This window comes from Leptopilina heterotoma, unplaced genomic scaffold (assembly GCF_015476425.1).
Source record: "Leptopilina heterotoma isolate Lh14 unplaced genomic scaffold, ASM1547642v1 Lhet_212, whole genome shotgun sequence".
Classification (NCBI taxonomy): Eukaryota; Metazoa; Arthropoda; class Insecta; order Hymenoptera; family Figitidae; genus Leptopilina; species Leptopilina heterotoma.
The window spans coordinates 1313685-1337392 of NW_025110930.1; the positions used below are offsets into that span (position 1 = coordinate 1313685).

The 23708-nt window shown below is 28.0% G+C and overlaps 2 protein-coding genes across 2 annotated transcripts in view; both read right to left on the reverse strand.

Moving 5' to 3' along the window:
* The window catches only part of LOC122501624 (sodium/hydrogen exchanger 9B2), a 32037-nt gene extending 27277 nt beyond the window's left edge, over window positions 1–4760 (reverse strand). Inside the window, exon 1 of the mRNA XM_043611236.1 lies at window positions 3578–4760. Coding sequence (XP_043467171.1) covers window positions 3578–3900 — 323 coding nt within the window. The 5' untranslated portion in view covers window positions 3901–4760. The remainder of the gene's footprint in view (window positions 1–3577) is intronic.
* A 5410-nt stretch (window positions 4761–10170) lies between these two features.
* The window catches only part of LOC122501625 (neuroligin-1-like), a 33005-nt gene continuing 19467 nt past the window's right edge, over window positions 10171–23708 (reverse strand). Inside the window, exons 4-8 of the mRNA XM_043611237.1 lie at window positions 20732–20920; window positions 16583–16839; window positions 15769–15915; window positions 14898–15316; window positions 10171–12833 (exon numbers count right to left, since the gene is read on the reverse strand). Coding sequence (XP_043467172.1) covers window positions 11795–12833; window positions 14898–15316; window positions 15769–15915; window positions 16583–16839; window positions 20732–20920 — 2051 coding nt within the window. The 3' untranslated portion in view covers window positions 10171–11794. The remainder of the gene's footprint in view (window positions 12834–14897; window positions 15317–15768; window positions 15916–16582; window positions 16840–20731; window positions 20921–23708) is intronic.

Genomic DNA, 23708 nt, shown 5'->3' on the forward strand with positions numbered 1-23708 from the left:
AAAATTCGACTTAATAATAAAATTCAAATTGAAAGAAAATACAAAATTTTGTCATTAATTTAAACGTTCAAAATTTTAGGAACATAAATAATTTTTGTTTTCGAGAATTTCAAGTATTGTTTAGAAAAGTATTAAAAGGTTTTTTCTTCTACTTCAGGAATATAAAATCCAATTTAAAATATTTTTTTAAAAAAAGGGTCTTCAAAACCACTTGTTAATAAAATTAGTAATATTAATAAAATAATAATGTAAATAATTAATCAATAATTGATTGGTTTCATAAAAAAATAAAATATATAAAAGTTAAAAACTTTAAGTAGTTTAAAATATTTTGTTTTATTTTATTTAAAATTAATAAATAACATATACTATTAATTAAATAATTATCAATAATATTTATTTATTCATTTATTTTTTAAATTAATAAATAATCTGAAAATAAATAATCTATTTATTTCTTCTTGTCTCAAAAACGTTTCCTTTCAATAGTAAACTAAAGTCTTTAAATAATTGAAGAATACACTTTACAAAACTTTAGTTTGTCCTAAAAGAAATTCCTTTTAAATAAATATCAAAAGGAAAATCCGCTTAAGATGAAAAGATTCCTGTAAAGTTAAATAAATTGTTTTCTCAGAATAATTCATTGACACCACGTCAAGTTACTTTTTAGGTGATTAATAACAATAATAATATTTATACAATAAAAAAATTTTACTTTAACATTTTTTATGCTATAAATATTTTTTAAAAAATAATTTTTTTCTGATATTTATATTTTATACAAATAATTCTTGAAATTATATTAAAAATTAATAAATAGTGAAATTTAACGATTACTCCGAGTCAAGGAAATTAAAATAAAAGAAATTTAATTCTTTTATATTTATTTATATTTATTTATTCTTTTATATTAAAAATTGTTATCAATTGTATAAATAATTCTAAAAATGGGATGTATTATACAAATTGGTCTTCAGTAATAAAACTGTTATTAGTAACAGTACTATGTATATCACTGCACTTAGTTTATTCTTTTAATGAATATTTAAACACACAGGTAACAATTTTTTAATCTTTCATACACGAAAAACTTGTATAAAGTTACTAACTCAAGGTTTCATTTCTTTTGAATTTTTAAAAATATATACAAATTATTTATAGAGTATAAAACTTTCCAAAAGAAAAATTGGATATACAGAGTAGAAACTTAGAAACAATATAGCTACTGGGCATACAAAAGCTACCTGTGTTGAAAAATAACTATAACAAACAGAAAAAATTTTCTATACAAAATTACTAATTCTCAACAATATAAATTTAATTCGAGCAAATATTTCGATCTAACAATGGTTTTGGAAACAACGTTTGATTTTAAAGTTAGAAACATGTAAATACTTTATACTCAACCATAGAATTTATATGTTTAAATTTTATACGTCTGGATTAATTTAATAAATATATTTCATTGTGCATAGTAAAGATAAAATAAGTTTGACTTGAACATAATATGTTTTGATGTGAAAATATCTTTCTCTCGGTTTTATGCTTTTCAACTAATAATATTTTATGCTTTTGTCGGAAATATTGACGATTCAATATATAGTAAAATATTTTCTCATTGAAAAATTACGAGTGCAAAATGGCTTGCAAAACATTTTTACACACCGTTTTGTAATAAAAAAAAAAATAGTTAACAATTATGTGACAAAAGTGAGCTCATTTTTCTTTATTGCGAGAAAAGTTTAGAATATTTAAATTTTTGTTTTCAAATCTATAATTATATATTTTTATACACAATTTTCTTATCATTTTCCTAAAGTTTCGAACGTTCAGATAAACGACACGATATTTTTTTACTCCTATTAATTCGTATTTAAAAAAAGAATCAAAAATTAATTCCTAACTCAGTTAATATTTAATTTTAAATTAGAAGATAAAAACTAATTGTAAATTATAATCAATATATAGTTACTAATATAATTTTTATATTTTTTCTGGAAATTTTTCAAAATACTCGAAACTAGTTTATTTTCAAATTTTCAATTTTATCAGTTGCTGTTAGAAACCACGTGATATTATAGTTTTTATTGTACAAGGTTTATATTGCACATGATTTCATTGAGAATTCTCTTCATGAAATCCATATTGAGCGTGTTGAATATTTTATTTACGTAAAGGTACAAGTCTATAGGTACGTTGCTCTCGCTATATTTAGTTTTAGTGTACGTTATCAGCAGGAGTTCCTCAATTACAATTTATTGTACATACCTTGCAAAAAAAAAAAAAAAAAAAAAAAAAAATTCGCCGTTTTACGATTGTATACATTTTAGATGAAAATAAGACCTGGCAAATTTTTTAAAAGTCTTTGAATTGTTTCAGAAACTATTTCAAAAAATATAATTTATAATGAAAATATTTAAGAATATGTGGTTTTTAAATAAAATAACTTAAAGTCTTTTATTTTAAAATTAGATATCAAATTAAGACAAATCTCAATTTGATATCCGCAGAAAAACTGTGGCATGGTTTTTAAATATGATTTTTAAATATTATTTTTAAATATAAATTTTAAAAATAATTTTTAAATATGATTTTTAAATATTATTTTCAAACAAGATTTTTAAATACAATTTTTAAATATGATGTTTAAACGTGATTTTTATAAATAAGATTTTGAAACGTGATTTTTAAATAATTATCTGTAAATATAATTTTAATGGTCATTAAAATTTTCTTAATCAATGTGTGTAATCTGATTAATGATCATTTGATCACTAACAAATATCACAAGTTCGTGAGCTTGAAGTGATACAGAATCTGACCGTGAAATGAAATATGAACGATTGTAAACATAAAATCATGTTTAAAGAGTAACACGTAATTTTTTTATTTCTTACAATTTGGAAATTTTTTCTCTCTAATTTTTAAACGTTCAAATGAAGGTTCGATTTTTTCATTTCTTTTCATTTTTAAACCTTTTATTAAAAATTTTACTTTTTATATTAAAAAGATTACTTCTTAACTTAGCAAACTATTTTTAAATCTTTCGAAAGTTTTAAACGTTTAAAAAGGAACGAAATTATTTTCTTTTAAAACGTTTTAAGAAATTGCTAAAAGAAGAAGAAAAATTATTAAAAATAGATAATTTCTTAGTTGAGAAATGGTTTTCTTAATATAATAAATGACTTTTTTAATAAAAAATAACTTGTTTTAATAAAAAACTACAAATTAAAAGAAGTAAGAAAAATATTGTTCTACATTTGAACGTTCCAAACTATTTTTATGAACTTTTTTATTATTTTTCATTTTAACATTTTATAAGAATTTAAAAAAAAAATTTCGTTCAGTTTAACTTTGTGAACTTGAAAACTTTGGAAACTTTTTTTTATTATTTTTTTAATTTAAATTTTATTAAATAACAGTTCTTTTTAATATTTCAAAAATATTAATGAAATGTTTACATTAATTTGCATTTCAGTAGAGAATCTTTTTTAAATTTTTGAAAAATGAAAAATGAAAAATGTAAATTGATTTGATTTGATGTAGAAGATTTATTTTCAGAATAAAAAAAACTCACCTTTCGAGCTCCTCGGAGTATTCGATTTTGTCTCGAATTGAGCTGGATAAACTGAATGCAGACTTCTTCCTGTTGCCATTGATTCGACCGTTCTCCAAGTCGAACTTGTACTGAGCCAAGTTCTCGTGACTAGCGCCGTGGTGCAAAATTGATTTTTTTCTACTACCCGCCTCGGAATTATGTTCACTACTTGCACTTATGCGTCTATGGTGATGATGATGTTCGAACGCAGGGTTGTCAACACCCAGAACTTGATCGCTGATCGACACTCTTCTCTTGAGAGGAGGTTCCTCGGGCCTCGGCCTCCCGGTCTCGTTCTCCATTTGGACTATTGTCGATCGCAGAGTCGATCACAAATCGAACCCACTATACCGATAAGCCTCACTGGTCACGAGTTGTCACTACAATGCACGTCACGTCTTGTTTTCTTTCGCTAATGTCTTCAGACGATAACGCTCCACACAATTGACGTCTTGGACACCTTGGCCTCCTTTGCCACTTAACAAGATCTTTCAATCACACTTCTTCTTCTTCTTCTTCTTCTTCTTCTTCTTCTTCTTCTTCTTCTTCTTCTTCTTCTTCTTCTTTTTCTTCTTCTTCTTCTTCTTCTTCTTTTTCTTCTTTTTCTTCCCTTTTCACCACTGATTTTTTATCCCAATACCACTTTTTTCAATCTCTAAATTTTAATCTTCTAATTTTAATCTTTAAATTTTCAAATTAAATTTCAAATTTTCCCCTCCTTTAGATTGAAGATTGCATTGCGGATGAAGATTCCAACAAGACTGTCGGAAAAGTCAGTGATGAAATAAAAAATTTCATAAAGACAATGTACCTCTCTTGTAGATGAGGAACGATTGCCGATTGGTGTAGAGATGCTTAAAAAGTGAACACTGATGATGATGACGACTCGGCGTCATTTCATGGGCACAACTTCATTAGCAGTCAAAACGAACTTCTCCCACAAAAGCATTGTAACAATTTTTGCGATCTAATACACACACGACAATCAATAGTGTCACATACAATTTTTTGTTATTCAAATTTTCTTCTTCCTTCAACGTCATTTTATCTCGCTTTCTATTTCTATTTTCATTTTTGTCACATGTCACTCTAATTATATCATTAATCATCGATTTAAATTCATTTCAAAATAATTAAGATTTATCCATAAGTCATCAGTTTGGAAATATTACCTTAAAAACATGTCTTTCAAATCTAATTAGAATAATTATCCATTGGTAAATTAGTCTTAAAAATACATACCTACCTTAATTTTTTTCGTAATAAATTTGTTTTTAATAACTGTTCTTTCAAGAATTGAAAACAATATTTTATTTTCATTCATATTCATGAAAAGTATTCTTTTATTTCTATTCACTTTAAACCTAATAAGAACTTATATCGATCAAATCAGCAAAGTAGCTACTTTTTCTTATCTTATTGGGCAATTACATATCTGTATCTTCTTTCCTGATATAAAAATTTTATATATTTACCTACTTTCAAACACATGTAAAACATGTTACTATAAGAATCAAATTTTACCCTGAACAAATTGAACTTATTTCAAGTCTCAAAATTTTTGAATTATTATTTTTATTAATTTTTGAAAAAAAATTAAAACAAATTTTTTCAAGCCAATTTGATTTAAGGCAGATTTTCGTCATAGTTTTCGTTTTGATAATTTTAAAACAAAATAAATTAAAATCAATGTTTTTAGGTTGATTTTCATTTATACGGATATGTGAAATGCAACATAAAAGCAAATGAAACATAAAAAAAAAACTTTAAACTTATCTCAGATAAAAAAATCAGATTTAATTGAAAAATAATTTTAATATGAAACTTTTTTCATTTACTTTCATATTTTACTAGGCGCACCCAGAAAAAAGTAATCTCATATTAAAAGAAAAAAATCTTCTTTTAATTATCAAATTATCTCTTCTAATAAAATTGTTTTTACAGTAATTTTTCGAGAAGAATTCAATGGTCTTAAATAAAGGCATTCAGAATTTTTATTTCTCTTAAAAAGTTGATAGATTTTGAAATCCATACGTAAATTTTGTAGAAAATATGTTTTTGAATCCACAAAAATACTGACAAATGAAAAAAACAATTTTTACAGTTTTTGAAGCATTTTTTTATTGAAAAAATTATTTTTAGACTAAAAATGCTAAAAATACTATTGTTATTCAATTTTTTTATATTTCAAAATTCATTCATTTATTTTTCTAACTAATTTCAGATCATAATTTTATCATAATTTTTTACATTTTTTTATATATTAAAATTATGATCTGAAATTAGTCAAAAGAATAAACAAAATAATGAATTTTCAACTAAAAAATTGAATAACAATGGTTTCTTAGTATTTTCAGCCTAAAAACAAAGTTTTTTTTCAAAAAATGCTTCAAACGTTGTAAAAATCAAAATATTTTCCGTCCTTCCCAGTTTTTATAATTTTGTTATTAAAAATATTGAATTCGAAGAAAAAGAAAAAATAATTAATAAAAAAAACACTGTAAAAACAAAGTCGTAAAGTACTTACAGTTCAAAAAGTATTTTTTCTTAAATTCAACTCATTTTTGGAGCTTAAATTGAAAATAAGACAATTTGAGATCTTAAAATCAGTTTTCTATAATCAGAAATTTAATAAATATTTGGACTAATTTAAGTTGTTTTAGTTAAAATTAAGCTCAAAACAAAACTTATTTTTTACAATGAAATTAGAAATTTTAAAGTAAGTACATTATTAATTTATAACTATTGATCATTAATTATGTTAATTTCGTTAAAAGCATTAAATTTAGTGCATCAGAACAATTTTTTTTCTAATAATAATAAATAATAATTGTTACTAATAATATTCGAGAGGAAAATCCTTTGAATTGAAGACTATTATTTTTGATTCCACATGCAAGAGGAAATAGTCCATTAAAATTAGAGAAATCCACTAAAATGATGATTACTTTTTTTTGGCTGTGTAAAAGTCTCATTTTTAAATAAATAACTTTCAATTAATATAAAATTTACTAAAATATTTAATTTTAATAACTGTTTTATATTTTATTTTTCATATAATTTCTTTTTATTATTTTCACATTTTACCACTGAACAGAACAGCATTTCTTAATGCATCACAGAATTAATATATACATTAAAATATATATGAAAATACTTACTCGAAAACAGAAAAAAAATCACCAGACTATCACTATTCAACACTCTCTGTGTAATATCGCACAAATGAAAAAAAAATGGAGCAGAATAATTCATCAGTTAACGGATAGAACATTTGAAATGCACGCAGGCGAATTGAAAATTCAACAGGCACAGCAATTGAACTAATTTTTGTTTGAATGGGTCATTATATATCTGAAGAATAAAACCTTGAACTATTCACATGGAATAGAGTGCTTGCGTGATTCTGGAAATCTGTTGTAATTGGTTACTCAAAATTTCCTGTTTAGGTGTTTTATAAATAAATAGTGCGAACAATTGCGACGAGGTGTCGAGACTCACTGTGGGCTTATTATTTTCAATTGATTTGAACTGGAAAACGGCGCTGCTCATTTAGAAATTTAGTTACTCTATAGTCTATACAATTGTTGCGATTAATTATTCAATACAAAAAAATAATTAAATAAAATGCAAATTATTTTTGCAACTTTAGTTCTTTTTCATTTTACAGGAAGAATTTAATTACATACGGAAAAGTTGAGTTTCTTTAATAAAAATATAATATTTAGTCGACCTGGAGAAAAATTCCAGGTAAACAGACAATGCTCTGTGTAGTATTTATCCTTGCAATTTTAATTATTTATTTTTAACGCACTGTGAATTTATTACAGAATAAAAAATACATAATAAAGGGTTGATTATGATCAAAAAAATAAAATTCCATTACGCATACCTATTATATTAATTTCATCTTTTATTGATATACAATTTCCATTAGAATCCATACAAAAAGATTATACCTATATGAAATCTCATTTTTCATATTTTAAACATTCAATTGACTCATATTACCTTCAACGAATGTATTCTCTGATTTAATGTCTCCGTTTGTATTAATCATTAATCGCTCTTTTGTTTTGAAATTGTTCTAGAAAATAATATTTATCTTTAATTATAGCGAAACATTATTTACAGGGTTTAATTAAAAATCAATTCAATTTTCACTTCCGTCATATACATATATCGTGCAATTTGCTAAAAATGATGATGACATTTCGTGAACAAAAGAGAATAAAATAATAATTCCGAATGCTTCATTTTTTATAAATATATATGGGAAAATTGCAAGTTTTTTTTTAATCGGTCTGCTAATTTTTTTTATGTGCGTCTATTTTTAATGTTACACAAATTTTTTAAATCGTAAAAAAGATATTCATAAAAGCATGTTAGGAATAGTTTATCGGATAAAAGTAAGATCGTAAATTTTGTCATAAAAGGCACACCAAGTTTTCTAGATAAAATTTTTTTTATAAAAAAAATCTTTGAAGAGGTAATAAAATTTTAAAAAATATATTTTAAAAACAAACGATTGTTTTGTTTAAGTAATATGTTTTTCAATGAATCATGTCCAATTTACTGTAATTGAATCCAACAATACTATTATAATTTTTAGAACTTAAACATATTAATTTGTATAGAGGAATTATTTTAAATAGAGCTAAAAAAATTATAGATTCTATAAATAAAAATATATGCTAACAATCTTTATTTTTATTTTTCATTTACTTTTATTTTTTTGAGACATATCCTTCACAATAGAAACAATGTCTCAGAAAACAATGGTTTACATTCCTATTTGCTTGGTTAGAATATATATGCCAGGTTTTAATCATAATGCATATATAAAACATAACAAAAGATATATATACTTTTAAAATATGAATGGACGTCTTTTGAGAACAGCGATTTTAAATCAAGACAGTATTAGAAATATTATACTTTCAAAAGATTAAGATCTATTGGTGAAGAATACAAAATACAACAAACCATATGTAATACTAATTGCTCCTAAACGTAATAATTTCCTGAAGAGGAAGGAAACACTAATGAGACTGAAACTGGATGTATTTAAATTATATAATGTCATTGATGAGCAAATAAAGAATTGAATAATGCTGCGTAAACCATTGTTATTCAAAGAATTAATACTTTTTATTGAAATGGTTTTTTAAAAAAATATAATACACTTTGCATCTATTCACAAATACTATTATTGTTGGTTCAAATTTCTTTATAAATAAATTTATAATATAATATAACACAGCCACACAAAAAAGAAAAAAAGTTTTGACCTGGGGGTCTCACTATGTATACTTTATGTTTTTTCGGTCGCTGAATCCGAATCCCAGGTCCATTTAACACCATCAGATCAGGATTTTGACATAACCTCAAAAAACCAATATGGCGGACACATTTTTGAAAAGTTCATCGGATTCGCTTGAAATTCGTTACTCTGGGGTTTTTGGGGTCGCTGATTACGAATCTGATGTCGGTTTTTCAAAATTCAAAATGGCGGATCCAACATGGCGAACACGTTTTTGAAAAATTCATCGGATTCGCTTGAAATTCGTTACTCTGGGGTTTTTGGGGTCGCTGATTACATATCTGAAGTCAGATTTCAAAAATTCAAAATGGCGGATCCAATATGTCTGACACAGACATATTGGATCCGCCATTTTGAATTTTTGAAATCTGACTTCAGATATGTAATCAGCGACCCCAAAAACCCCAGAGTAACGAATTTCAAGCGAATCCGATGAATTTTTCAAAAAATTGGTTTTAAATTGGTTTTTTGAGGTTATGTCAAAATCCTGATCTGATGGGGTTAAATGGACCTCGGATTCAGATTCAGCGACCCAAAAAACATAAAGTCTACATAGTGAGACACCCAGGTCAGAACTTTTTTTTTTTGTGTGGCTGTGTAATTTATAAATTATTGAATAAATAAATTTATTTCGGAAGTAGTAGAATTTAATCTGTAAATAATAATTTTTAATATAGATAACAGATTATACTATGGTATAAGAAAATTTAAAAAAGTGTACAAAAATTAATCGCGGAAATATAAAATTTGCTATTGAAAATCGTTAGTTCCAGAATAAATTGTATAACATTAAATTGTAAAAAAAGGGGAACTAACTGTGATTCATAAACTTTTCTAAATCTTAGAAAAAACAAAAGACTTTCCCTAGGGGCCATTCATAAATTACGTAACGCTTTTTTTTGGTCATTTTAGACCCCCCCCTCCCCTATGTAACAAACTTTTACATACATTAGCGCCATTTTTATAATGAGTGTAACAAATATCTTGACCCTCCCCCCCTACCTCCTGAAGCGCTACGTAATTTATGAACGGCCCCCTAGTAATAATTACGCAAAATAATTCATTATTAATTTTGTAATTTTTTAATTATACTTACATGTGTTCTGATGAAATTTTCCAAATTGGTTGATAATTGAAGACAATAGCAATGAATATTAGAGAAAGTTGATAAAAACATTGTGGATAGCCAGTAAATACGAAGTTGTCAGTAATCAGGAAATAATAAGTCAACAAATAGGATTCATATGTTTTACGTCTTTATTAAACAAACTCCAACATTCGAAACATTGATAGACTCGTTTTTATGAATGCCTATCCGCAGAAAGTTTCACAATACCTTTCATTCATAAACTGAAAGTGCATCCTTCACCATAAATCACAAATTTTTAATTGTTATGCAATAAATGCAATTATAACTTTTATATTTTTTCCCTCGATTCTTAATTCAAGAATCTTGAATCAAAAGAAAAAGTAGATACACGTGAATATTAAACACCAGTAGATTTATTTCTTACAATGTATCTAAATTCTTTGCAATTATTCATAATAAAATTTATGTAACAATATAAAAATTACCAGATGGTAAAGTATTATTATTTCTTTTAATAGCTGAAGAGTACTAGATGTGAAGAATACATTTTTAATCTATGATGATGCTAATGTTCTGAAACTTCATACGGTTAGTGTATGTTTATACTAAATAAGTGTAACTCGTATATATGTATGTAAAATGGTAACTGGGACCAACTGGGACATTTCGTAAATTTGTTTTTTTTGGAGATAGGTCACTATAAACATGTGACCACTCGCCCAATTCCTTCTTCGCTCTTGGTTTCAGTTTCGCTTTCACGAATCAACAAAGTAATAGACAATAAAATTCTACAATAACAAGAAGCTACCTTTTTTGATTTATATACTTATGACTCTTATGAGGATTATGTTTTAAATTTAATCTTTAAACTTAACACTTTAAAAGCTTTAAATAATGCAAACATGATGAAATATGACAAAGGCGCCAACTGAAACACGAGCGTCTTTCTTCCTAAATTTAAAAATGGCCCCAAGCACGGGTGTATGTTTTTTACACACCAGGGATGCTTACAGTTAACATCCTCTACATGGAAGCTGTTTTCTCTATTTACAACTGGCTGCATTGTGCGTTTAATTTTACGTATCATTACATATTACGTATCTTCTTCAACTTTCTTGGCCGAGTCTCTCAGTCTTTTAAGTTCTCGAAGATTTTGTTCATTAATTCTCCTTATTTCGAATAGGTATTCTTACAGAGTAATAGGAAAAACGACTTTCACTGTTTATTGTATACCAATTTTACCGGATTTACCTAAGAGCAGTCCGCTTGTAAGCACCCCTTGGCAATCAAATAATAGAGGGCTGGACCTGTGCACTCCCATTCACTTCACAACAATTATCCACAAAATCATATTTTAACAGTAGCCACAATTGTTTGACATTACGGCCAATTAAATAATTCACATTCAAATAACCATTGAAAAGCTAACGCGAGTGATGGTTGCAACTGAAGACAGAGTCGACTTCCAATTCCTCGAGTAATTCCACTTGGTTTGTTTTCCTCAATCCCAATGTTACGTTCACTTAATGAATTCCATGTGTCCCTTTACTACACCACTTTTAAATCACCAACTTGATCAACAATTGAACAATTGACTGTGAATAATGGTTGGCACATTCCACTTTAATCTTCTCATACTAGCGTAGATATAATTTTGAAATAACTTTGTCTATGAGCGAATATTTTTTACACTCTCATCACATGAGAAAGTATATTTTTTTCCTATTAAATATCACCATCTTGTCTCTTATCACTATTTTTTCGAACGGAATAATCTTTCTTTTTACACTGAAATTTCCTGAATTTGAACTCGTTTCTTGGCACTTCCGGGAGTGCCTGGCTGTCGTAGTATCCCGGGACAGGCCAAAGCTGCAATATTGGGTGCTGGAGCTTTTGGAGGGGGAGGCGGTTCAGGTAGGCCGTCGTCGATTTCAATGTCGTCATCGTCATCTCTGGCAACTGTTGCATCAACACAGGGCGACGGTGTTCTGGAGCGTTGAAGACAAGGACTTCGGTTATACGTCGGAGGATCCATGAGTCTCTTTCCTCCGGGGGGCGGTGAGCACTGAAATTCCTGCAGAGTCATTTCCAGTTCATCGACTAGTTTCACTTTGTGTGATGGAGGACTCGAAGATAGAGAATCAGTTAGAGCGAAAGCGGGCAGTCGGCGTTTATTCGAAGTTTCGATCCCCGAGCAACCGGCCTCAAGAAGCTCTTCCTTCTTCTTATCGCCAAATCCACTTAAACTGGACGATGAACTCCTTTCACGTTGATGGTAAATGCCGGCGAATATCAATATGTTGAGAAGCAGAAGGAAGACTCCAACGGCAATGGTGACTGTTAGAGCTGTTGTGTAGCTTTGATAGTGACTGGAGGCAAGTTTCCGAAGAAGATTATTGGGACCCACTCCGAGATTGGATTGTTGGCTTTTAACAGTGGTTGGAATCATTGTTGTTATATTTGGTGTGCACTCGGTTGTGGAGATAGAGACGGGCATTGAAGGCTCGGTCGGCGATGGAACGGGAATCGGTGGGGCGGGGATGGGCAGTGCCAATGATTGGGGTCGAACGGCTCCCTCGTACAGACTCGCACTCTCCAGAAGATGATGATGACGCATGCTAACTTCATAACCGGGACGATGTAATTGCGGAAGTAAATTCAACCAAAGACTCATTTTGTGCCCTCTGTAGTGCGATCGAATCTCCGTTATTCGTCCAGCCTCGAGGTAAAGTTGGTTTATGGCATCGTAAGAGTCCCAGAAGGGTTGGCTTGTCGAGGTGTTGTTATCGGTCCACGTTAATGGACTCGCTTTATTTGGATCTCTGAAACATATTATTTCAAGTTCCTTTTAATATTGTTCATTATTTTTTTAAGGACATTGAAGACATTACATTAAATTTATATTGTCAATGTTTTATTATAGAAAACCTTTTTATTGTCGTGTGAAGTGAATTGAAAGTCGAAGCTTACAGACTAAATGACGTCAGAGAGAAAAAAAGTGGTGTGGTGCCGCTATGCGCCTGCGCGAGCCTTTTTTCCCCGGCGTCACTACTTTTTTTACCTCTATCGCCTAACCTTCAAATTACAACAGTTCCAACAGTTTAAAAACGTTTAATATTCCTCGAACGTCAATGTATTTTTTGCCCGCTGGGACAATATTTAATCAATTATTAAGCAGAAAAAAGATTAAGAAATATGAATTTAATATTTCCTATTTCATGGCGATAAATATTACTATTGCAAATACTTTATTTTCCGTTATTTACCGTGTAGCGAGTAACTAGAAATTTAGTGAGTAAAGCGTATAAGTCTATTTTAATGAGGTCAGTAAGATTGTTAGAAAAGAGAGCGTCGTTTCGAACTAATGTGCCAAATTGGCGAGTATCTCCACTACATGTGGGGCATTCCACTTGAAATTGAAAAATCACGTTTCAAATAATATCTATTATATGATGAAAAAGATTTTTCCAATCTTTTAATATTTTATTTATTTCTAATTTTAATAATTGTTTTCAAAAGTTTTAACTGAACGAGTTTATAGGTTCATTGTTATAGATAGTACCCCTCATTCTCTCAAAATTTTGTTGGCGAATATTAAACAATTTTATGTACATGTGCGCGATATAGGATGCCACATCAACGCAATCGCAACTTTAGAAGTGTAAGAGGCTTCGAATTACATCGGGCAATCTCAACTAAAACTTAAGTTTGACCAACTTTAAGTTCTAGAATTAACGCTGAGTTTGTGTAGATTCGCCTAACTTTACTGTCATATATATGCTCCCAGACCTTTCTGTATAAAACCAATAATTACATCGGCGTAGAATATTTTACCGAAAATCAACATTCAGCCAGCACCTTCCAATATTCAATTCAATATTTTATTACCTTTCATAAGATTCAGTTAAGTTTAACTTTAAAAGTAAAATACTTTTTCCGATAAGTTTTAACGTGAGGAAAATAGTGGTAGTTTCGCACTGTCTATATATGCAAAGAATTTTTAAACGGCAAATTCTTTATTCAAATACAAACGTGTGTCATAAATTTGAAATCATATATAAGATCAAAAGGTTTAGTACTTGCAGTTGCCCCATCTGAGTACACTTATGAGCAGTTTCATTTAACTTTACTTTATCCCCCTGAATACGACTTCCCTCTCTTTACTGCTTAGCTTTTGCAATCTGTGCTCACTTTGGTTATTGAGTTCATTTACATTTACATAGTTCTCAAATGTCAGACGCAAAGTTAAAATTACTGTCTTCTAGATTTATGAAAATTGTATTCCATTAATGTAAATAATTTCATAGAAATCGTAAAACAAAATCGTAAATAACACACTACTTTAAAAGTGGACTAATATTTCAAGTTTAAATAAATGATAAGTCTCCTTTCGGTAAATATTAGAATAGTATAATCCCACTTTTATCCTACATGTGAAAAATTGATTAAAGGAAAGCAAAGTCAATGATTATAAGAAAACATGTTTTATATACTAGCGTCTTAATATTCGTGTGTATATATGATTCACATCTTCTCGTCTCTCTAGATTTTCCCGCAAAGTAATATGCTTAAACTTTCAACATCATTTTTCACAGTCACCATGATTTGCACCCTCTACATTTTTCTCCCTTCTTGATGTTTTGAAATATTGATTGATATCACCATTGAATTCTGTTAACTGAGGTTTAAAGGAAATTTGGAATTTCATGCCAGTATCATTAATACGTACAATGATCAATTAGGCAAGTTTCAAAGAGAACTCTAATTTGCTAATTGTAGGGTTCGTAAAAACTGATCTACTTTTTTTTATAAAAGAGAATGGAATGTAAAATCTAGTTTTGTTTTAGTTTTGTTTTTTGTATAAACTAAAGTTTGATAATGCTTACCCTCGCCGTATGAAGTTTGAAAGATAGTGGACCAGCAATCTGGAGAGATTCTCATCGACCTGGGTGTAGTTATTGGGTGTAAAGGTGGGCGACTCGTCTCTGAGAAGCGGTATTCCCAGGAGGTACGGCACTTCCTCACCCCTTTGACTAGGCTGATCGCCAGGTTGAAAATGGAGGAAGTATCCCCGTCCACCTGAGGCCGAGTGCAGAAGGGCGAGTCTCAAGAGAGGCGCTGCCACTTGACCATCTCCAAGAAGAGAAAGGAGTCCCTCGCAAATAGCCACGGGACTCTGTTCGCCTCTTTCCCAATCAGTATATTCATTTCGAAGGGTAGAGTAAATCTCGTGCAAGTGATAGCGATAAGAGTTTCGAACGTAGGTACGAAGAATTCGATCTCGCCTCGTTTCATTGAAGCCATTCTGCGAAAAGCAAAGTAAATGGCTCGTAGTACTTTGTTACTTAAATTATAAAGACAAAAAAGTGTGCCAATTGCAGTGCTTTATCACGAGAAATAGTAAATTAAAAGTTTCGATTTTCAATACAGGAGTAGTTGCCTGTTATAAATTTCTAATAAATAATAGTAATGATAGTTTGGTAATAAAATTCGTTGTACATGTTTGACAGTCACATGCGGGATAATTGACAAACGTGCGGCTACATGACAAGCACATGCGGGATAAATGATGCGACCACTCTGTGGTTGAAGGACTAATAGTTGTTAATTTATCGAATCGATTTTAATTACTATTTAATTTATGTAATTTATTCGTTTACTCTAGTAATCAGTATATAGGCTTATAATCAGTAGCAGAAGTAACGACTTATTTTATATAATGGCACACGCATGCATTAATGAGCATTATATACGTACTTGCAAATCATCTGCGGACAAATCCAAACAAGCCTCAACAGAAGTGAGACCCATTATCAGATCCCGATCACCGAATGTTGCGAATTCCGAACCAGGTCCCGGTGTTAATGGCATAAATCCAGAGGAGGATGCAGTGGGCTGATAATTCTATCGAACAAAAAAAAATATAATTTACATGATTTATTATTTAAAAACAGGAGCGCGCACACACACACAAAGGATTAAGTGTGCATTAATAATTCAAAGGTATTAAGGGTCAACGGATTTAACCAAGCTCTTCCTATTCGTCAACTGGTTGTCCTTCCAATTAGCAAACTCATCGATTGCTCGTCCGTCCAAAATGCAGAATGCGAAAGCCGATAGAATGAAAGAGAGACTGTATGTGAATAAACCGAGTCAGAAATTTCTCCAGTAAACGGAACGATAATTCTGTTGTTAATTTTACACTTTATACACAGCATTATATTCAGTACAATAGAAAATGTTCAAAAATTATTAAATTAAAGGAATTAAAAATGGTAATAATAAAATAGCAGCGCGAAGTGAAACAGATGATGAAGTTTTTGCTATAGAATTTTAACTCTTCTCTAGTATCTCAGTAAAAAGTCGGGTGTAATTTTTGCTGCAAGATCGTTTTTACTCCTTACAAAATTAAAGCTGATGTGAAGTTATTTGAACAATTGACATTCGACTGTATTTTTCGCTCTTCAAAATGAGGTAACTAACTAATACTAATTGTATTTTTTTGTACCGTTTTCTCTGATGTAGAATTGAAAAAAAAATCAATAGGAATTTAATGAAATTATATCAGTACCTGAGTAATAGTTTGCGGCAAAACTGCACCGTCGATGAAAGGTGCAAATCCGCATGTAAATCGAGGTGGCTCAAGTTGGATGTCAAGAAGTTCATCTAGATTGTGGAGTCGCAGGCACGGGGCAATGTCATCAGTTTCAGCATCCCCTGGACAACCGATTTTTTCAGCAACGCGTCGTTTAATCACAAGAGGTTCCCGTTGCACCGCCCATGGTGATAAAGCCGATCCTCCAAGCAATACAACCCTTTGAATTAGTTCTACAAAAAAGTCCAAGCAAAACAAATTTTTTATTATTAATTAAATATAAAATTTATAATTTAATTAAACAAATTTACTTATATCAGGTAATTTTGAAGTATTTTAAATAATCTAACAAAAAGTTTTATGAAAGAATATTTGAACCTTATTTGTCAAACCTTATTTGTTGACAATCAACTAAAATTCCCAACCCAAATCATTTAATTACATGTAAGTATTTATCCTGGGGAAATATTAATTTAAAATATTGCATTTCATCCCCTCGAAAACTGTGAAAACCCTCTTGTAACTTTCAAAATAAAGTTTTTAGAGTAGCAGTAGAATTGTTTCCGCCAGCACTATAACACTCCAACTTCCGTTAACATTTGAATTTTAAATTTCAATGAGTAACTGGAATAAAACTTGAAGTTTTCAGATACACATGTTCCACATAAAGACTTATATCACAGAAATTTATTTTTAGTATATAAAAAGAGATAAATGTTGCCAATAATGTTGAAAAACTAAAATGGATGAAGAAGAATACAATAATGGAGAATGTGTGAATAAATAGAACAACAAAAATAAATATGTTTTATTTAAAATAGGTATGGGAAAATAAAATTTATATCTGCGGTTCTTTTTTACATGTTACTAAATACACTGAAACTTATTTTTATTTTATTAAACCAACACTAGAATTAAAGAAAGAAAGGAATACTTTTTCTTTAATTAAATAAATGGATATATTTCATTTTATTTTTACCTTCAGATCAAACTATAAATATTTATTTTGTAAAAAGTGAAAACGAAATATTGCTCTTTTTCAAAACTATACTTTTTTCAAAGTTTACTGTTTACATTTTAAAACCAAAATGATTGAAAAATAGTATTTTTGAATTTTAAATAGAAAATTTTACTTAAAACTATAAATTAAATTTATCATAACTATAAAACATGAAGATATCGATAACTTCAATCAATTATTATTTTCAAGAATTTTTAACTAAAATTCTTCTGTAAATCGATTATTTTTAATAATTTTCGAAAAAGTTCTTTGACAATTTTCAAATCCATTTTGTTTACAATATTTAATTTTACAAAATTTCAATTCAATTAAAATTCAATTCAATTCAATTTCAATTCTTCAATTCAATATATATTAGAAAATAAGAACTTCAAATAATATAAAAAAATTGAATTAAACTTTTTCAACAAAATTAATTTCGAAATTAAATTATTTTAAAAATTTTACGCTATATTGTTTTTATTTTTTAATATTTAATTATTACCTAAAATTTTAACTGAAATTCATTTTTACATCAATTTTTATCAAAAAATTTTACTGGAATTAAATTATTTAAATACAAAAAGAAATAATTTATTATTGAATAATTCAATGTTTCTTAAAATTCACTTCCTATATAAAAAATTTTTTCAACAAATTTTTAAATCATTGAATTTTTTCGACAAATATTAATAAACTTTTTAAGAATAATTACATTTTTTGAGAAATTCAATTAAAGTATATAAGTATGTAAGTATGTAAGTATGTAAGTATGTAAGTATGTAAGTATGTATTAAAAATAATTGAAATTTTGCAATAAGTTTTATTATTTGTCAAAATAATTAAATCACTAAGAAGAATTTTATTATTTTCGAAGAATATTTAATTTTTGCGAAGAATATTATTACTCTTGAAAATAATTGAATTTCTGCAATAATTTCGAACTTTTTCAAAATTAAATTTTTTTTCGTGTTTTTAACTAAAATTCTTCTATAAATAAATTATTTTTAATAATTTTTCAAAAAATTCTTTGAGAATTTTCAAATTCATTTGTTTACAATTCAACTTTACAAAATTTCGATTATTCGTAAATTCTTCAATTAAATATATATTAGAAAATAAAAACTTCAAATAAAAGGTATAAAAAAATCCGCAATTAAACATTCTAAAATAGAATTAATTCCACAGAATTGTTACACAGGAAAAAAAGTCTGACTCCGTTTACACCTTAAATTCAGCCCATTTATTTCACATCTTGTTTAACGGGGCTGACTCCGTTTACACCTTAAATTCAGCCTCAAAAATAGGCTGAAAGTAAAACTTTTTTTTTAGTGTGTAGTTAAAAATATAAAAAATTCAGATTTTCAAATATTTTAATTTCAAACCTTTTCAAAATTCAATTATTTCTAAAAATTTACACTCTAATGCTTTTAAAATTCAATAATTATCTAAAATTTTAACTGAAATCCATTTTTAAATTAATTTTTATGAGAAAATTATATTAGAATTCAATTATTTAAATAGAAAAAAACAATTTATTGAATAATTGCATGTTTCGCTTAAAATTGAATACTCCTAAAGAATTTTATCAATAAATTTTTAAATAATTCAATTCTTTTGATGAATTTTAATAAAATTTTTAAGAATAATTATATTTTTCGAGGAATTCGATTAAAATTGTATTATTTATGAAAATAATTGAATTATTGCGAAGAAATTTATAAAAAGATTGTAAATTATAAAAATTTTATTATTTATGAAAATAATTGAATTATTGGGAAGAAATTTATAAAAAAAATGTGTAAATACTGAAATTCCTGTGAAATTTGTATTATTTTTTGAAAATAATTAAAGGTTTGCGTAGAAATTTAATTATTTCTAGAGATAATTGAAATTTTAACGAGAATTTTAAAAAAAAATTTTGTACATAATTGAATTTTTGCGAAAAATTTTTATATTTTTGAAAATAATTGAATTTCTGCAATCACTATAGTAATTTCTCTAAAATTCTCCAAATTATGTCGAAAGAAACTTGAATTCAGTGGATTTTTGAAAATTCCAGTGCCCTATTGTATGCATGAGTCTCTTGTATTTCTTCTCCAGATGTCTATTTTAAATTACTATGCACTAACTACAAATTTAGCAGTGCGAAACCTTTTTATACATCCTTACGCTTTTGTCTGATACTCAACACTATACTATAGACTTTCGTGTGTGTACCAAAGGTATCAGATACGATGCATTGTGTCTTGGTATTAAAAGTGCCACTGCCAGGTTCGTTAGCAGAATGACTAATACTTGAGAAAGCTTGTTAAATCTACACAACACTATTGCCGCGAGCACAGCCCACGACATGGATTCCTCATTCTTCCTCATTCCCCCTTCTTCTCTACCTCTCTCAAGGATCCTTCTGTCCAAAAATCTCAACTTTTTAGAATTTCTCAAGTTCCTAAGAAATTCGACAACGTGAAATGTTGAAAGATGTAATGAGGTTGTAGAAAATTTTAAATTAATTAAATCGATATAAACCCTTAAATTGCATTTGTTATAACTATTTTTATTAACTATAATAGTTAACTATTCTTGTTCCTATGTGTTCTAAATTTTCTAGAAAAGGTTCTAAATCTCTTTATATATCTCTGTATTATAGGTATAAAAGTTAAATAAAAGTTTTTTTCCACTTTGTACCATTTATTATTTAGAATCTGTCTTTTTTCTACAAAAATTATGAAAAAAGCATAATTCTTGTTAGCTATATAAAACTTTAATTTGAATATTCGATAATTCTTGCTTGACCAGTAAAGCATTTTTATCACTATGAAATGTAAATGCCAAACAAAAATTTGCATGAATATATAAATTTTTTAAGCGTGACCTGTCAATTAGGTACAATATTTTTTCATTATTATCTCCGGATCGTCAGGAATATTTACCCGCAAAAAAATTAATGGTATTTGAATAATAATAATGATAATTTACTGTCACGAAAAAAAAACAAATTTCTTTTATTAACATTTGTAATTTTAACATCTAATTCAATAAACCATAATTAGTTAAATATAACGGATACACTATATTTAATTTACGATGTATCTAATTTTAATATAAGTAAAGTAATTTATCACCTTTAGACAACGGCGAAACTGCTAAAATGTTTGCCAAAGCAGCACCGGTGCCATGTCCGAGAACAGCAACTCGTTCAGGGTCTCCGCCAAAAGCTGCTAAATTTTCTCTTAACCAGTGTAACCCTGCCACCAAATCCATCAAACCATAATTACCTTGAGCACTCCCCTTTGCACCGGTTTTCAAAAACCCTGAAACATTATAATTGAAAATACCATGTTGGCATGAAAATTACAAATAGCCTGCTGCTTTTAAAGGGATTTAAAAATATCGATTGCTCGCGTGGAAAAATATTATATGAAAAACTAATTAAAAATAATAATAACAGAATATTAATCCTCGAAGCAATAAACAATTTTTGTTATTAGACTGTACAATATCATTTATCGTTTTTAATAAAAAAAAAAAAGAAAAAAGACGTTTTAAAGTACGTGGTGTATTTCTAAAAGGTCATAGTCCGATATATGACATTCAAGCTCGTTAAGGGAAAACCCTCTTTCAAGTCTGGTGCAAGAGTTAACGTAATATGATTGTCTTGTGTATATCCATACATGTATTTATGCAATATGTTCAGTAAAAAAAATTGCTGTATACAATTTTATGAAATACAAAATGAAATACAAAATTATTAAAAACACGTTACAGTAAACAAACATTCTTATAAACATGAATTATCATTAAAACCTCGATTAAAACAAACTCCAATTTTCCGAGCTTATAAAATATTAGAAAAAATTAAAATTGTGAGTGCGGTGATAAAAGTTTTATGAAATTTAAAAATTCTCATAAAAAGTATATTTGCATTAATGTAATTATTAATCAATGTGAAAAATATGTAAAAATGTTTTTAAGCTTAAGACATAAAACATAGGTTCTATAATAAAAGAAACATAAACACGAGAAACTTCATAAATAATTTAAAAATTCCCCATTCACCAAATGCCTTAATTTATATAAAACTGAATAAAATCATAAAAAAAAGTTTTTTTTATTATTAAGAGAAAAATCTCTTAACTTCTGAATACGGATAAACTGGAAAAAATTTGTTTGATGCTAATAACTGATTACTTACCATTATCAAATAAATATTTACTTGAAGCAAATAATTTTTATTTAAATCAAATAAATTATATTTGAACCAATAATTTCAGTATTTGAAGCAAATTATAAATAAATAATCAAAATATTATTTTTATTTTTGTTAATCAAATAATTAACAAAAATAATATTTTGATGCAAATAAATATTTTTAAAAAAATATAGTTGAATAAAGTAGATAAAGTTATACTACCGAGGTCTGTATTAATTTTTTTCAAACTCTAAATGCAAAAAGTATTAAATTTCCAGTTTTTAATTCAACTAATTTTTAAATATTTAATAGTGATGGATTCGAGTGAGAAATTGCTCGAAAAAAAACGAGAAGCTCGTGAAAAATAAATGGATAACAAATGGATACAGTTCTATTTTTTCCTTTATGAAAGAAGAGATTCATGAAAGCCAACACTAATATTTAGGTGAGAAGTTAATAAATAATTTAATATTTACTTTAATTTTGAATTTATATCTTTTTTTAGTAGCTTTGTATTTTTAATATTTAAAGTTGTTTTGCTTTGGTCTGAATTAAATAGCGACTATTGAAAATAGAAAGAATTCATTTTCAAAATGTGCGACAAGTCCGCACTTATTATGTGAAAAATTTTCAAATCTAAAAACAGATATTATTTTCATCTTATACGAATAAAAGTTATTCAATATTAACGGTGTGTTTAAAACTTTGAATAATAAAAAAGTGAATTAAAATACGAGAGAGTGGTTACAAATTGGAACACGGATAAAATTATTAAAAACTACCAATTACCTCAATATACCATATTTTTCCGTTAAAATACAACTCTATTAAAACGAGAGGTAAATATCGTAATTTTCAAACGAGCGAATATTCATCAATTAACTTTATTGCTTTAAAAAATGTCTTCATTATTTTTTTTATAGCATTTCTCATTTTTCTGTCGCATCTGCTGTGTGTAATGAACTGCGGTCATCCTGTGGTTTGACGTTGAACCTCTTCAAAGGGAATGAACCAAACAACACACCCTTTTCAGGGAATTCATGGGGAAGATTAGCTCTTAAAATATTCACTGGACGATTAGTCGGTGCTTAAAACCATCCACTATGCACTAGGATTGTCTGTTGAAATGACAATATGCACTTGGTTGAATACCTTTGTTTCAAAGAAAAAAAAAGAAAAAAAAACAAAAGAACTGGAGAAATGGTTTTTCATTGGTAATTGTGCGATGAATTTTTCAATGAAAATGGTCATTCATTATACTGTCATATTTTTCTTCTATTCAACTTTCTATTCAACAGAAAGAAAATGGTTACAACATTTCTCTCTATCAAAATTATTTATCATTCTACACTTATGCGAAGAAAATGAGAAAACGAAACGTGTAATTTTCACACAACATTAAAAAAAAGTAAATGGAATTTAGGGAACAACCTTTTCTCAATGATAAATGAGAGGCGGTGTAATTGTTTGCTAAATGAAAATGGAAGGAAATCTTAGTTTCGATAGCCTGTCGAGACGACATACGAAATTGGATGGAAACCAGCAAACTCTCTTGCTTGCTCTTGCCTGCTCTTGCCGAAGTTTATGGAAACTGATTTTCAACATTGCAGGAAACTCGATCCCCAGTCGATATTACCTTCTCCAACTCGCGTCTCCTGTCTCCCTTAATGCAGTGCACCATTTTACTAAATGAATTTACACAAGCCCACAAAAAATTCAATTAATAATTTATCATTTGCAATTTCGCAGAAAAAAAGAAAATTCATTTCACGAAATGTTGGAGAAGTATTCAGCGCATTGAAATGAGCATCGCGAGAGTAAACTAATAACTATTTCCAACTGGATTCCATCCCAGTTTAACTTGAAAACCAGATCGTTAACTTTGACTGCCTCCAGGTATATACAATGAA